The following is a 14,561-nucleotide window of genomic DNA, read 5'->3' as shown; positions in this document are numbered from 1 at the left end:
CAATCACAAATTTAACTATCCAATCAAAGAACAGGTGGGTTTGGCTATTGAAGGGGTGCTTTATGGAGCTTCAGGTCCTAGAAGGGAATAAATGCCCTTATACATGCCAGCCCAGCGTTTTCCTTCATCACCACGAAGGAAAACAGTCTGTGGTGTCTAAGTTTGGTGATTTATGTGTCACAGGTTTACATGCTTAATACAGGGACCTCCAGAGCCTTTTCAACAGCGCTGTGGACCTAGGGTGGGGGGGCGGGGCAGTATTGTGGAAATGACAGTCTTCACTATTGGGGATGGTTACAAAGCTTTCTTCGTTGTGAATTAGCATACATGTTTTTATTGAACATTTAAAGAACCAGCAAAAAAAACAAACTCTTGTAGTTTACATAAAGTCAGAGATAGAAAAGACAAGAAGCAGGTGCATCTAGTACAGGTAGAGCTGCTGAAAACACCCACAGAGCCCAGCAGCCAGCAACAAATACTGGATCCTTGGCTTTTAGTTAGCAGTTAGCATTAGCAGCACATCCTGCGTCCGATGTGAAAGGACCTTTATGCTGCGCACTGTGACTCACAGCAATGGTCCTGGGTCAGCCCTGACTTTGTGTTAAACGAATCCTAAAGTAATAATGGTATTTCTAACCACTGATATACCACAACTTTATCCTTTCAACAGCTGCTGAAAGTTAGGGGACCTAGCTGCTATCAGATATTTATATAGAGATCCTGATGCAGATGGACTTAACAATGTGGTGTATGCTGTACAGTGCAGCGAGGAATGCTCAGACCTCTACATTGGAGAGACCAAACAGCCACTTCACAAGCGCATGGCACAACACAGAAGAGCCACCTCCACAGGACAAGACTCAGCAGTCCATCTGCATCTTAAGGATAAAGGACACTCTTTCGAGGATGCCAATGTTCACATTTTGGACAGAGAGGACAGATGGTTTGAAAGAGGAGTGAAAGAAGCCATCTATGTCCACTGTGAGCGACCATCTTTGAACAGAGGCGGGGGTTTACGACACCAACTCTCTGCCATCTATAATCCAGTTTTGAGATCCCTTCCCAGACGCCTTAACGCCCACTCACATCCTGGGCCATCTGACCTCAGGAATTCGCATGATAAGGTGGGGCCAGGTTTCACAATGAACTCACCCGAAACTCTGGCTGATTGGGACCCACGCCCAGTTTCCCACCTTGGCTCAGGCGATTAGAGGATCATCAGGGGGTCCTTTTGTCCCTCTGTGGGGGGAAACTCCCACTAGGTTTATATCTGGGACTCTCCACCATTAGACCTTAGAACTGAAGAAGCTTCTCGGATGAGAGGTGAAACGTCTTCAAGCCACTTAAAGAAGTCCAGACGCTTTTCTTTGCAAGCTCCTTTGACTACGATGACCTGGATGACTGAGAACCTTCACAGACAGACTGATAATATAGTGTCCTTTAGGCCAATGATCCGCATGTGGCCGAGAAACTTTGTCTCCCAAAGTTCGTAACTGTTTTCGTCTCCGTTGAAAACTAACCTCTGCCATCTTCCTCCTGTTGTGTCACGCCTGGGCCCATAACCTGTTGAGCTCGAAGAGTTTTCTTCTTCTTCGGTCATGTTCTCTTAATAATGCACACACTTGGTGGTTGATTACTTTTCCCGTTTCTTTAATTGTTAACAACACAGGAGGGAAAACCATACATTACTTCAGCAGTTCGCGCTTCGGAACAACAGGAACAGGAAGTGAAGTAATCTATAATCACCACAATAAAATTATTTTCAAAATAAAATGACAATCAGAAAACGTCTTTCACAACATAAAATAAATTAATATATTTACTCATGAGAACACAAATCTAACACAGACTTCCAGAAAATTATTATATGTGTTTCGTAGCAATTACCATTCTGAACAAAACTGTAGTTTGTGCAGCAGAGCTATAGAAGAGAAGAGGAAGAGCCAAACAACACAGTTACTGGGTCCGGCTCTGATGTGCAGTTGTACATATCAGAGAACAATTTAAAGATATCCAGCCAGTAATTATACAATTTGGGGCATGTCCAAAATTGATGCATAAGACAGCCTTCTTCAAGTTTACAACGATCACGTATCGGACCAATAGAAGGAAAAATCCTCTGCAATTTATGACCTGGATGACTGAGAACCTTCACAGACACTCTGCAATTTAGTTTTTGGATATTGAAGACTGTGAAGCACTTTGAATTGAAATTACTGGTGTTTATAGAGCAAGAGTGGATCCTACACAGATTCCTCTCTCACACCTCATCTCCAATTTGCAAACCCAACTCTTCCTCCGATGCCGTCTTCAAACAGTCAGATTTAATATTCAAATATCCTGAAAAAGCGTTCACAAAGCCAGAAACCAACTTTCTAGAACCCGGGAAACCAAAGAAATGAAAAAATTGGTCCCTCTTCCTGAAAAGATAATTTAATTTTGTGTTGTACAGTTATTTCATTTTTAACCTTAATTTTTTATATTTTATTCCTTCCTAGTTAAATTTACACTTTAATTTTTCATATTTATTTCCTATCTTATTCATAGCCCTTTCCTTTTTTTTTTCTTTAGGTCACGAGCAGTTGTCTAAGCATTTCACTGCATATCGTACTGTGTATGACTGTGTACGTGACAAATAAAACTTTGAATTTACGGATGTCGAACATAGTTTCTCATCTGTAAATAATGAAGAAAAAATGTGACGCAGGGAGAGAGCTTGTTCTGCAACTGGGGAAATGACACAAATTTCCTGTTAATATCTCTCTTTATCTGATCTAAACATGAGGGTGGAAATGCATTATTACAATATATTGGAGTATGGATCAAGTTTCTGGTAGAGCGCAGCCTTTTTTTTTGATCTGACTAAAGATTTTAGCGAAGTTCGAAGCTATAAAATTATTGACCTTGGTTCGTGTATTTGAAGATAAAAAGAGAAGAGCTGGAATGGAACTATTATCAACCCCACCACTCTCTATGACCACCCAAGGGAGGGTATTAGCAGACTTGACCTTTTTGTACCATTCCTGCCAATAAGCAAACGTTTTGGCATTTGATTTGATATACCTTTATTAGTCCCACAAGGGGAAATTTCATAAGGCTGCCGACCTATTGCACGCAATGGTGGCGCCATCTTACCCTCTGACCATACATACATTACACAAACATCACATGGGGAAGAGAGGTCAGAGAGGTATCACAATGGAAAATGCACCACATGAGGAAAGATAAGGAGAAAAAATAACTCCCCCCAGACTGAGCTCCAACAGGGAGATCAGTTTGAGAACAGAAAAAAACACCTCTGCACATAGCACATGAAAAACTCTTAATACACCAAAGAAACACATGACAAGCAACAGGGGTGGGTAAAGGGTGCAGCATCAGAAGGGAATAAGCATCGAAGGCGTTTGGAAAGGGAGGGGGGATGAGTGTGTGCATATCAGTGTATGTGTGTGCGTGTCCATAGTTCAGCTGAGACAGTGTCCTTCACCCTGCCAGGCTAAGTAAACAGTCTTCCAGCCAACCCAGGTGGCCTTGCATGGAATGGGAAGGAACAGTCTAAACACAGTCGTTATCAGGGTGTTTTGTTCAGCTCCAGCCTTGCAGCTGGCGCCAAAGGGGGTATCTGCATAAGTGATGGTATTTTTTACTTTAGTGTGAACAGCTCATATGAATTTCAAAGCAGTTCTACAGTCCAACACTGGTCTCTCAATCTCCCGTTGGAGAGCCGCGAGCTTCGCCATACTTGCGTTCTGTGATGTTGTCATTTCTTGTGCTCAAGGAGCCGATTTCTGAGAACTCACGGCAGTGTGCCTCCCCGAGATGTCATCCAATTTGCGCCCAGAGATGTTATTCCGGACTAGCCCTTCTGAGATGTATCCAGTCTGCAGTCAGCGATCTTATTCTGAATATTCAAAGCAGCCGTAGCCTCTCCAAGATCTTATCCGTGCTGACTCAATGAGCCCATTTTGAGAAACTCACGCCTCTTCCCATCGTTTTAATCCCAGCGGGCAGCCTTGTGGGGGTTTGAACAGCCGGTTCCACTTTCTTAATTCTTTGATAAGTCAGGTCCAAGCCAGCTCCGATCAGCAATCATGGTTCCGAATAGGTAGATATCTTCAGCACTCAGGCTCACCCAAGCCCAAACTTCTCGTTGAGAAAGGGGTGTCAATTGCATTTAGGGACCAGTTGATCAAATCCACAATTCCTCTTTTAGGTTTTAGAGAACAGACTGTGAGAGAATGTTCCAGAGAAAAGTGCGACCGCCTTCATCAAGAGCAAGAGCAGTGCAAATTTGCAACCCAATAATAAAATAATAATAAATATAAAATAAAAATATAACAAAAATAACAAAAATAACAAAACTGAAAATGTGGCAGACCAAATCCACCCTCATCTTTAGACTTACATAGATGAGCTTTTGATATTCTATAAGTTTTCAAGCCCCAGACAAATGATAATACCACTGAGATGATCAATTTGAAAAACTGTTTATTCAAAAAGATTTAGGGAGAGAAACCATTTTAATTGCATTGATGCGTCCCACCAAGGAACTAATAACTAATTAGAAGCATAATAACACCCAGGTATTTCACACTGTCTATAATTTTAAAAGTTAAAGTTTTCAAAAAGTCAACATCCAGGTTTGCAGTTAAAGTCACAAATTCACTCTTCTGCCAGTTAATTGTATAACCTGAGATTTCCCCAAATGACCTCACCAGGTCTAAAAGTACAGGAACAGATCGCTCAGGATTCGACAGGAACAAAATAACATCATCACCGACCTAAGACCCCGTGAGTCTTTAACAGGGTCTTAGGTCAGTGCATGTCAAAGTAAAATTCACAGGGATGGGATAACCCAAGGTTTCCCAGGATAAACTGGCCCTAAGCATCACTGCCTTCTTCTGATAGTGCATCCTGGAGTGCTATTATCCTTCTGGGAATATTTTATTTTCATAAATAAAGGCAAACAGATCTGCCTCTACCTGCATCTATGAGTTGGAGGTTCTTCCATTTGGTATCACCAATAGCAAGGCCCAAAGCAAAGTGTTGGATTCAGTGGATGGACTCTGCCACTCAAGACACTTTTGGATACAAATACTGCCCACATGATCCCCTTGTACCTACATGCACTAAATAATATCTATACAGGTCTTTCACATCTCTGGGCTTCATCCTTCCCTTTATCCCTGAGGCCAAGATCTCAGTGGAAGACATGTGGAGGACACCCAGAACATGGGATTGTCCAGTGCTGTCAGAAGCAGAGCTGCAGATGTGGACTTGAAGGCAGTTAGAACACCTAAAGCAGATATCCCTCCCTGACTGCTATATCAGCTCAGTTGCTTTTATGTGTAGAGAAGACCAATGCGAGACAAGTAGATGCCTCATATCTAACTGCATGATTAAGAGTGGCTCCAAAGAATCAGAAATCCATGCCAAGCCAAAGTTTTGCGGCACTTACTCTCTCGCCTTTATTGAATATTGGGCAACAGAGATCCTATAACAAGCCCAGTGGGCCTCTGAGGAAACATAGTGGAAATCGTAGGTGTATGATGATTCAGGGCAGAAGGACACTGCAACTCGGTAACATTGTTATGATGGTAGACTCTCTAGCCATGAGCACTTTGGCCAGTGAGCCATGTCACCACCTTGCACCTTGGTGGCAGGCAAACCTTTTATCAGGACTGATAATTCACCCCAAAACCTCAAATACACACACACATACACATTATGTAATTGTTCTCATGTCTCAAGTATTTAGTTGTTTACTTTTAGTAAATAACTAAATACAAACTAATTTTAATGCAACATTATTTTCACTGTTGTTTCATCATAAGACAAACATAACAGATCATACAACTTTCATTTTAACCCTCACAGCTCGTCTGACTGTGAGTCCCAGCAGCTCTCAGTTATTTAAAAGAGACGTTGTGTCTCTGAGCTGTGAGGAGGACGACAGCTCTGCTGGATGGACTCTGAGGAGAAACACAAGCAAACAACAGAGGACTCAGTGTGGAGATGGGTGGGGAGAAGTAAATGGTTCTTCATGTAACACCACTGTTTTCCTACTGGACAGTGGAGTTTACTGGTGTGAGTCCAGAGAGGGTCCCATCAGTAACATGGTTAACCTGACAGTCGCTGGTAAGCTGAGTGTGTGGAGTTAGTGTTGATGAAGCTGTGTGTAAATGGATGAAATGCTGTAGTTTGTCTCTGTGTTGAGGTGGATCAGTGATCCTGCAGAGTCCTGTCCTCCCTGTGATGGAGGGAGATGACGTCACTCTGCTCTGTAAAACAAAGACCACTCCCTCCAACCTCCCAGCTGCTTTCTATAAAGATGGCTCCCTCATCAGGAAGCGGCCTACAGGTCACATGACCATCCAGCATGTTTCCAGGTCTGATGAAGGCCTCTACAAGTGTGACATCAGCGGTCATGGAGAGTCTCCATCCAGCTGGATCACTGTCACAGGTGACACACTCACCTGTCTGTGTTTCTGCAGCTTTCAACATTCACAATGTGACGACAACTTAATGACTGTGTTTGCTTTGTTTTAGGGGAACACACCACCACACCTCCACCTACATCCACACCTCCTCTTGGTTCCACCTCCATCACTCTTCCTTCATCACTCTCTCCTCCTGTTCTCTCTGTGTTGTCATCTGTTGGATCAGCCTGTGTTGCGGTTCTACTGGTGTTACTGGTTCTGCTGGTAAGACGATGTGTTCACAGTAAACCTGCAGGTGAGTCTCAGACTAATAGAATAAAGTTCACATTCATTATGATTACACAGAGACAGCACAGCAATGTACTGTAGGTACTTCCTGATCTTACATCCATGGTTTTCTTCTGCTGAATAATGTGCACAGTCATTATTTCTGGACATTGTAAAATGTAGAAATGATTTTTCTAAATAATTTCCTCACATTTTTAACAATTAAATTCTGTACAGTACATTAAATACAGTAAATTGTTCTTTTTTAAAAAATAATTTCAGAAGGACAAGAAAACACTTTAGAAAATGAAGTCATTGATGACATCATATACAGTGAGATCAAAACATCACACTGTCCGCAGCAGCCAATCAGACAAAGCAGAGGTAATATTGGTCTCGTCTTCTTTTTGTTTGTTTTTGTAGTAGCTTCCGGGGTGGGGACAAGATTACTTTGGTTTTTGAAGTATATACAAATTTAAATATTCCGTAATTTCAGGAGACTGTGAAGACATGAGATAATGAATAAAGAAACTATTTTTGCCATTTCTTTGTCACAAGTGGGTACCTCCACCTGTTTTCAAAGTGTTATAGGGGATACCATTTCCCAATCAAACCAATTGTCTTCCACTTACCCAGACACTGTGTTAACCACTCCACTAAGGAAACAAAGACATTTTGAGAAAGCTATTACTATGAAACAAATCTAAATAATGTTTTTAAATAGTTCTCAATCAACAGTTATTTTTGGAAACAAATGAGCAACATTATGACCATTTCAGCTTTTTGTAAAGTTATCAGCTAATGTTAGCTAGCTTGGTTTTAAATCCGCTTCCGTGAACTGTATGAGAGCATCACAGAGACACAAACATCCTAGATGCTAACTCACCAATACTGGAGCTCAGTGTTCTTGTACAATTTACCCCAAAGCAGCCATATTACTGTACAGACTTACATTAAAATGCCCCCAAAACCTCCAACAGCACAGCCACAGTCTCAGGGATCCAGTTTTGGGATAATGAGCTGAGGTGAAGGCTAACAGACAGCTAGCAGCTACAGGCAGCTTTCCCTGCCAGTCAAAAGGCCACGCCCCTAATAATGCAAACGTTAAGCCTTAATGTAATTACAACTCTGTTGCTTGTGAAGCTCGCACACAAGAATCTCACTCAAATGTGCTGTACCAATGTACCTGCACATGTGATGTGACAATAAAAGTGATTTGATTTGATTTGGATTGGATTATAGCAGGCAAACCTTGAAATCTTTCTGGGATTTCCTTATCTGGGTGACTCAGGAGGTAGTCCACACACTACAACACGACAACCACCAAAGGGAGATCATTTTGACTCCATCCTGCAACAGTTGCAGCACTGCTACTTTTCTACTCTAGAACAGTAGAAAACCATTTCATAAGTAGAAGTAAACCTACACATTTTAACATCACATTTGGAGCCTCAAGTGTATGGAACGCCAGGACTGCCATAATGAATTAATTAAATACACCATTAAATAATTAATTAAATGTGTCAATAATTAATTAAAATTGGAATTAATTAATTAAATAAATAGTTATGATATATGTAATTAATTAATTATTGACACATTTAATTAATTAATTATTGACACATTTAATTAATTATTTATGTATTTCACATTTTAATTAATTATTGACACATTTAATTAATTAATTATTGACACATTTAATTAATTATTTATGTATTTCACATTTTAATTAATTATTGACACATTTAATTAATTATTGACACATTTAATTAATTATTTAATGATATATTTATTTATTTCATTTTGGCAGTCTTGGCGCCTGGCTCTCATCATGAAATAATTTTATCTGTCAGCCTCACCCATCAAACTCAGGGGGCGGGGTTAACGCTGATCGAGTCAAAACCATTGCTTTGGCCTGGTGGCCATTGTTTCTAGCACACAACAACCGGCATGTGGAAGCTAACAGAACTGAACTTTGAAAAACCCTGTTTGTGTGTTACCAAATACCGTTTTAATATTTTTTTAGCCGAGAATGTAGTGGTTTAATCTTCATGTGTCTGGTCGGTTTGTCAAGATACAGCCTCTTTGCAAAAGTGTTTCGATGATTTCGGAGATGTCTGCCCAGTCTCACGGCAAAGCGTGGGATAGACCCGCTCGCCTCGCAAGCAATCCCACCGACAAAGCGCAGGCCCCGGTACACAGCTGTAGTAACCCCCGCTGACTTCTTTTACTGAGGTTATATTTATCGGTGTTTTATTTCCTGATGTTCTTATGTGTCCTACGTGTTTCAGTCGCCAATTCTGAATTATAACTAACATTAAAAACATGTTTAAGGAGGAGAGAGAGCAAATAAATCTGTTTAACATCTGATCTTTGGGTTTTTGTTCAGTAATCAGCGTGACCTGTGTATAAACACATAAAAGAGATAACGTTGGTGTTTCCGTCATGTAGTAACTGCTGGCTTTAACTGTACAAAGGTTGTTCGACACTATGAAACACATACAGACTTCATGATGTTCGGCTAATATTTTTATTGTGAATATTAATCATGCTGACCTCGCTCTGTACACCACGCAGCGAGGTCAGCATATCCACGATATCCTCAGCTCCATGAGTTAACACAAAGTTTCCCAGCTGACTATCTAACTGCCAACTATTCCAGAGACGTGAAAATATACAGCATAAAGAAAAGTGTAAGAGACTCAGCAGCAGATTAGAATAACAGTTATACATTTAATAAATCACCAAATGAATCCAAGAAACGAGCAAACCTGTTCCGACAATTTGAATTTGTATTCCCTCAGCTGCAGACTCGCTGCTGTTTAAATGTTTGAAAAGGAAGATTAGATATAAACAAACGTCAAACATAGACTCAGTCTGCCTTCACATTTGATATGAGGCCAGCACGTATAGTGGCCTCAGCAGGCTATTACTGAAATACACGTGCTATATCATAAACTATGATATAAATAGGGAGGTCCTATTAACATGTTTAGTTTTAAAGGACACCTTCCTGCCTTTAGTCTCATTCATGAGCAGTATTCGTTTTCTTCTAACATCCAGAAGTCTGCACCATGTGTTTCATAGTTTGTAACAAGCCTTTGACAGGTAAACATAACATGACCGAAAAAGCAAAAAAAAAGAAAAAAAAAGAGAGAGAGTGTTGACATAAGAAGAGAAAATTCTCTCAATTATGGAGACAGGCAAATGGTTCATTTATGTTTGATGTGTGTTTATTCCTCCCTAAATATCGTCGGTGAAGTTTGCCATGCATGTCAGATTTTCCTGCGCATTTTTATACCTCTGCCAACAGAGAGAGAAAAAAAAATCACATTCTAAAAGACAGCTGGTGCTTAGAATACAGTTGAATAACTATTAAAAAACAGATGATATTTAGATGATAGTTCAGTCTAACACATGTGCCAGTGAACCATTAAACGTCTGTGAAACTATGCAGTTATGAAACGTAACTTTAACCTCAGCCAAACCGATTTGCTCAGTTGTAAATAAAACAGCGAAGTAAACGTGACCCGACAGACAGAACCTGAGTGAATGAAGTCCAGCGTTTAACCACTGAGAGCTAAAACTCAGCTGAGGTTTGAAAGCTGTGTGCCGGTGATTGGACATCAGCCGCTGATAAAGCTGTTCGCCTATAAAGTGCTCTGTAAGGAAACGAGCTCCAGCAGCTCTGCGCTCGGGGAAAACACTATATTTACTTATCTTGTGCAGAAAAATGTGCTGACATTGCGTTATATCGAGCACCGGCTGCCCAGTTAAACTGTGACTATCACCAGGTAACTAGGCGTGTTTCTTGAATTAGCAGCAGGTGTTAAACAGCTGACAGATGAGGAGGAGGATGCATGCAGGTAAACTGAGGGTCTGCTGAGCTGATCGCTGGTTTCGTGAGAAAAATGTCAGCTCGTTCTTTATGTTACAGAAGCACAGAGACACAAGACCAGGCGGAAAGAGACGATCGTTCGGTGAAAATGAGAATCTGCGAATGCAACATGTGGAACACGGAGAGTGGAATATGTAAACAAACCGGTTAACGTAACCCCCTCGGTGCGCTCTGCATGCTAACTGTTAGCAGAGCTAGTGAAATCTCTGAAAACATCTGAGCACTTTTGCAAACATATTCTATGTTGACAACCTGACCAGACATACGTCGCGACATTCGCGGCTAAAACACTGTTAAAAGTGTAGCTGGTGACAGAAAAACGGGGTATTTTAAAACTACACCACCACCATTGCTGCTTGTGATTTGATCTGCATTCTGGGATAACTGGCTGCCCCAAGTCTACACAAGCAATCGATTATCTAGGATCGACCTGTTTTGACTTACTTTGCACGGCAACCAATCAAATGTTAGAGAAGCTGCATGGGCAGCGTTAACCCCGCCCCCTGAGTTTGATGGGTGAGGCTGACAGATAAAATTATTTCATGACGAGAGCCAGGCGCCAGGACTGCCAAAATGAAATAAATAAATATATCATTAAATAATTAATTAAATGTGTCAATAATTAATTAAATGTGTCAATAATTAATTAAAATGTGAAATACATAAATAATTAATTAAATGTGTCAATAATTAATTAATTAAATGTGTCAATAATTAATTAAAATGTGAAATACATAAATAATTAATTAAATGTGTCAATAATTAATTAATTACATGTGTCATAACTATTTATTTAATTAATTAATTCCAATTTTAATTAATTATTGCCACATTTAATTAATTATTTAATGGTGTATTTAATTAATTCATTATGGCAGTCCTGGCGTTCCATACAAGTGAACGGTTTACTGAACCTTCTTTTCAGCGCATGTACAGAACATCAGTATCCATTTTCTACTGCCTCCTACAGGACACACTCTTCTTCCACTTCCTTACAACATTAATGTAGTTTACTGAACCTTCTTTTCAGCGCATGTACAGAACATCAGTATCCATTTTCTACTGCCTCCTACAGGACACACTCTTCTTCCACTTCCTTACAACATTAATGTAACACAGAACCAATACTGCCTCTCCTGGCATTACCATTGTAACGACACACTCATTCTCATTCTGCTTCTTTCAGATGAATAACAGGAACTTAGGATGTAGGTATCTATGAATAATAACTATTATGCATACTCATATATTTATATAACCAACTAATTTCTTGATGCGATACCACAAGTTCAAAGCCTTTATTGTCATTGCATTTGGAAATGCAACAGAATGTGACATAACTGAATGATTAAACTTGTTTTTAAACCTTGTTTCGGAACAAAGTCGCAAACAATTATAATTGTGTGTCCACAAGAGAATTCGTACATGCACCATTTATTGGCATACATCCATTTTCTCCTGCTTCTCTTGGTCCAGATGCAAAGATAACAAGACCTCTCTCTCTGGAGCCACCTCCTTTAACTCTTGTAAAGGAATTCCAAGCCAAGCCAACAGAAAGACAAAATCTCTCACAGAGAAATTATCTCTCCACCATGTTTTGAGTTTATTCCAAGGTCTCAAAGCCTCCAAGGGAACAGCCAACTTAGCAATGAAGATACAGAACATGGTCCAGTCAAACTTGGTGTCCCCAGCTTCTTTGAACAGAAACATCTAGGTTTGATTTCTCTAAAAGGAGGACAGATCAATTTATTTAACTGGAATAACTAAGTAATAATAAGTTACCTCAAGGGCCAGTGTTTACCCACTGGAAACATGTTGCTTAAATATGATGATATTAAGAAGGTCCGTGGTTGGGCAGCTCATGGGATTCATCAGTGTACAAATTAAAACCTCCAATTAGAATCACTTGCAGCCTTAAAGTACGCAGCCCCAACGATCCTCAAGGGCCGCGTACTTGAGGATCGCTAAGGCCGGAAGTGCGAGGTTTGTGTAATGGGACGGTCTAGCCTCCGTTGCGCTGCCCAGGTTGCCTAGCAACCATGATACTAACAGCTGGAAACGTGTCATACAGCTGTGTTTGACAGAAATGAAGGAGAAAATCATTTGTTCATTTCTTTCTTTGTTTCTACATGAGCTTTGATCATTCTCTGCAGGATTAAGCTCAGCGATTGAACGGCGTATATTTTAAAGTAAAGGCTTTAAAACCAAGTTAGTACAAACGTCACTAATGTCACATAACTTTGCCGACATGTGGCCAACAGTAATGTTTTAATGTTCTTCGTTATTAAATATTTGCACATGAATAAGTGACATAATATTCAGTACTTACTTAAAGTTTACTCTTCGGCCGCCCCTCATCCACCGTTTTTTTTTCCGGTAAAATCATCCACACCCACCGCCGCGCTATGCATTCTGGGATATGTTGGGCCACAAAGTCTACACTGCCACAGCCTTAAAATTCAGGGAAATGAAAGACGCATTTCAGGGCCGCATTTCGAGCAGCCTTTGAATCGGGACAGCCTTTGTCGCGCGCCGCTGTGACGCAATCGGCCTTGAAATGCGTACTTTAAGGCTGCAGACCCTGAATTGGGATACAGCCCATGACACATGGCCTGACATGTAAGGAGTTCCAGTTTACATTCACCAGCCACTTTTGTGCAGCTTACTAGTATGTGGTTGGACAAAAGTTTTTATTTATTCTAAATAACGTTATTTGAATGTGTCACTGTTACAGGTAACAGGAAGCATCCATGGACAACTATACATGTGTCCGTAGGAGATGCAGCTTGTTGGTGCTGAATGAGCCATCGTTATTCATTCCACTTCAGACTTTATGACAGATATGTCAGATCATTACATGTTCTCTCGTCACATAGACAACTGCTATAATAATAAATCTACAATGTTCCAAAAGAGTGGTATAATCAGCACTACCTTGACTTGTGACTAGTGATCGTATATCTTAAATGCCAAAATGAATGACACCCCTCCCCCAAAAAATAACAGCTTATTTGGTTTCATCATTTTCACTTTAAACTTCTGCATTACAGTCCACGCTTTAATGATTCCAATTATCTATAGGAAGCCTTCTTTAGTTTGATGAAGAATACTCAGCTTGTTGTTAGAATACGTTTGCTTTGTGCTCTGTGGTGAAATGTGTCACTTTGCACTGAGAGAAAATGGCAGCTTTGTGGTTGCTCACCTTCAGTTTTCACACAAACATCACGCAGATCGTTGTCATCTGTTAGCGTTTCTCTGCAGAGGTGTTAAGAAGTTGGAAAAAAACTGTGAAAAGCTTCTGATGTTTGTAAAGGTTGGGACTTATTTTCTTCATAAACAAGTATAAATAACATTTTGCTATAGCAACTATTTAATACTATTCCATTACTACTACTATTGTATCTGCAGCAACTAGGAAGGCACCACTTATGGACAAACACACATCAGATCAAAGAGGCCCAGAAGTACGGCTGCTCTTTAACTTTGAACAGTGCTGAATGTTAGTTGGTAGCTAAGCCAGCCTGACTCAAGCTCAGGATATTAAACTTCTAATCTCAGAAAGAAACCTTCCCAACACTATCTTTATCTGCACACAGGTTCTTATCTATATAGCACCAAATCACAACAACAGTCACCTCAAGGCGCTTTATATTGTAAGGTAGACCCTACAATTATACATACAGAGAAAAATAGAAAAGCAAGCAGTGGGAAGGAAAAACTCCCTTTTAACAGGAAGAAACCTCCGGCAGAACCAGGCTCAGGGAGGGGCGGGGCCATCTGCTGCCACCGTTTGGGGTGAGAGAAGGAAGACAGGATAAAGACATGCTGTGGAAGAGAGACAGAGGTTAATAACAGATATGATTCAATGCAGAGAGGTCTGTTAACACATAGTGAGTGAGAAAGGTGACTGGAAAGGAAAAACTTGATGCATCATACGAATCTCCCAGCAGCCTACA

General features: G+C 40.4%; 2 protein-coding genes across 2 annotated transcripts in view; one reads left to right on the top strand and one right to left on the bottom strand.

The window, feature by feature from the left end:
• Positions 1-14,561, bottom strand: part of gp1ba (glycoprotein Ib platelet subunit alpha) — a 205,788-nt gene that overhangs the window by 151,429 nt on the left and 39,798 nt on the right. The gene's annotated exons all lie outside the window — the stretch shown is intronic.
• LOC308409492 (low affinity immunoglobulin gamma Fc region receptor III-like) lies at positions 5,595-6,809 on the top strand (the record flags this gene model as incomplete). The annotated part of the gene is made up of 5 exons (XM_080902289.1): positions 5,595-5,628; positions 5,878-6,138; positions 6,218-6,463; positions 6,550-6,704; positions 6,786-6,809. 5 exons carry the CDS (start codon positions 5,595-5,597, stop codon positions 6,807-6,809), a joined length of 720 nt encoding a protein of 239 aa, XP_080758415.1.

The sequence above is a fragment of the Rhamphochromis sp. 'chilingali' genome (genome assembly GCF_963969265.1).
Source record: "Rhamphochromis sp. 'chilingali' genome assembly, chromosome: 1".
Taxonomy (NCBI): domain Eukaryota; kingdom Metazoa; phylum Chordata; class Actinopteri; order Cichliformes; family Cichlidae; genus Rhamphochromis; species Rhamphochromis sp. 'chilingali'.
This window is presented reverse-complemented; position numbering and strand designations above follow the sequence as displayed.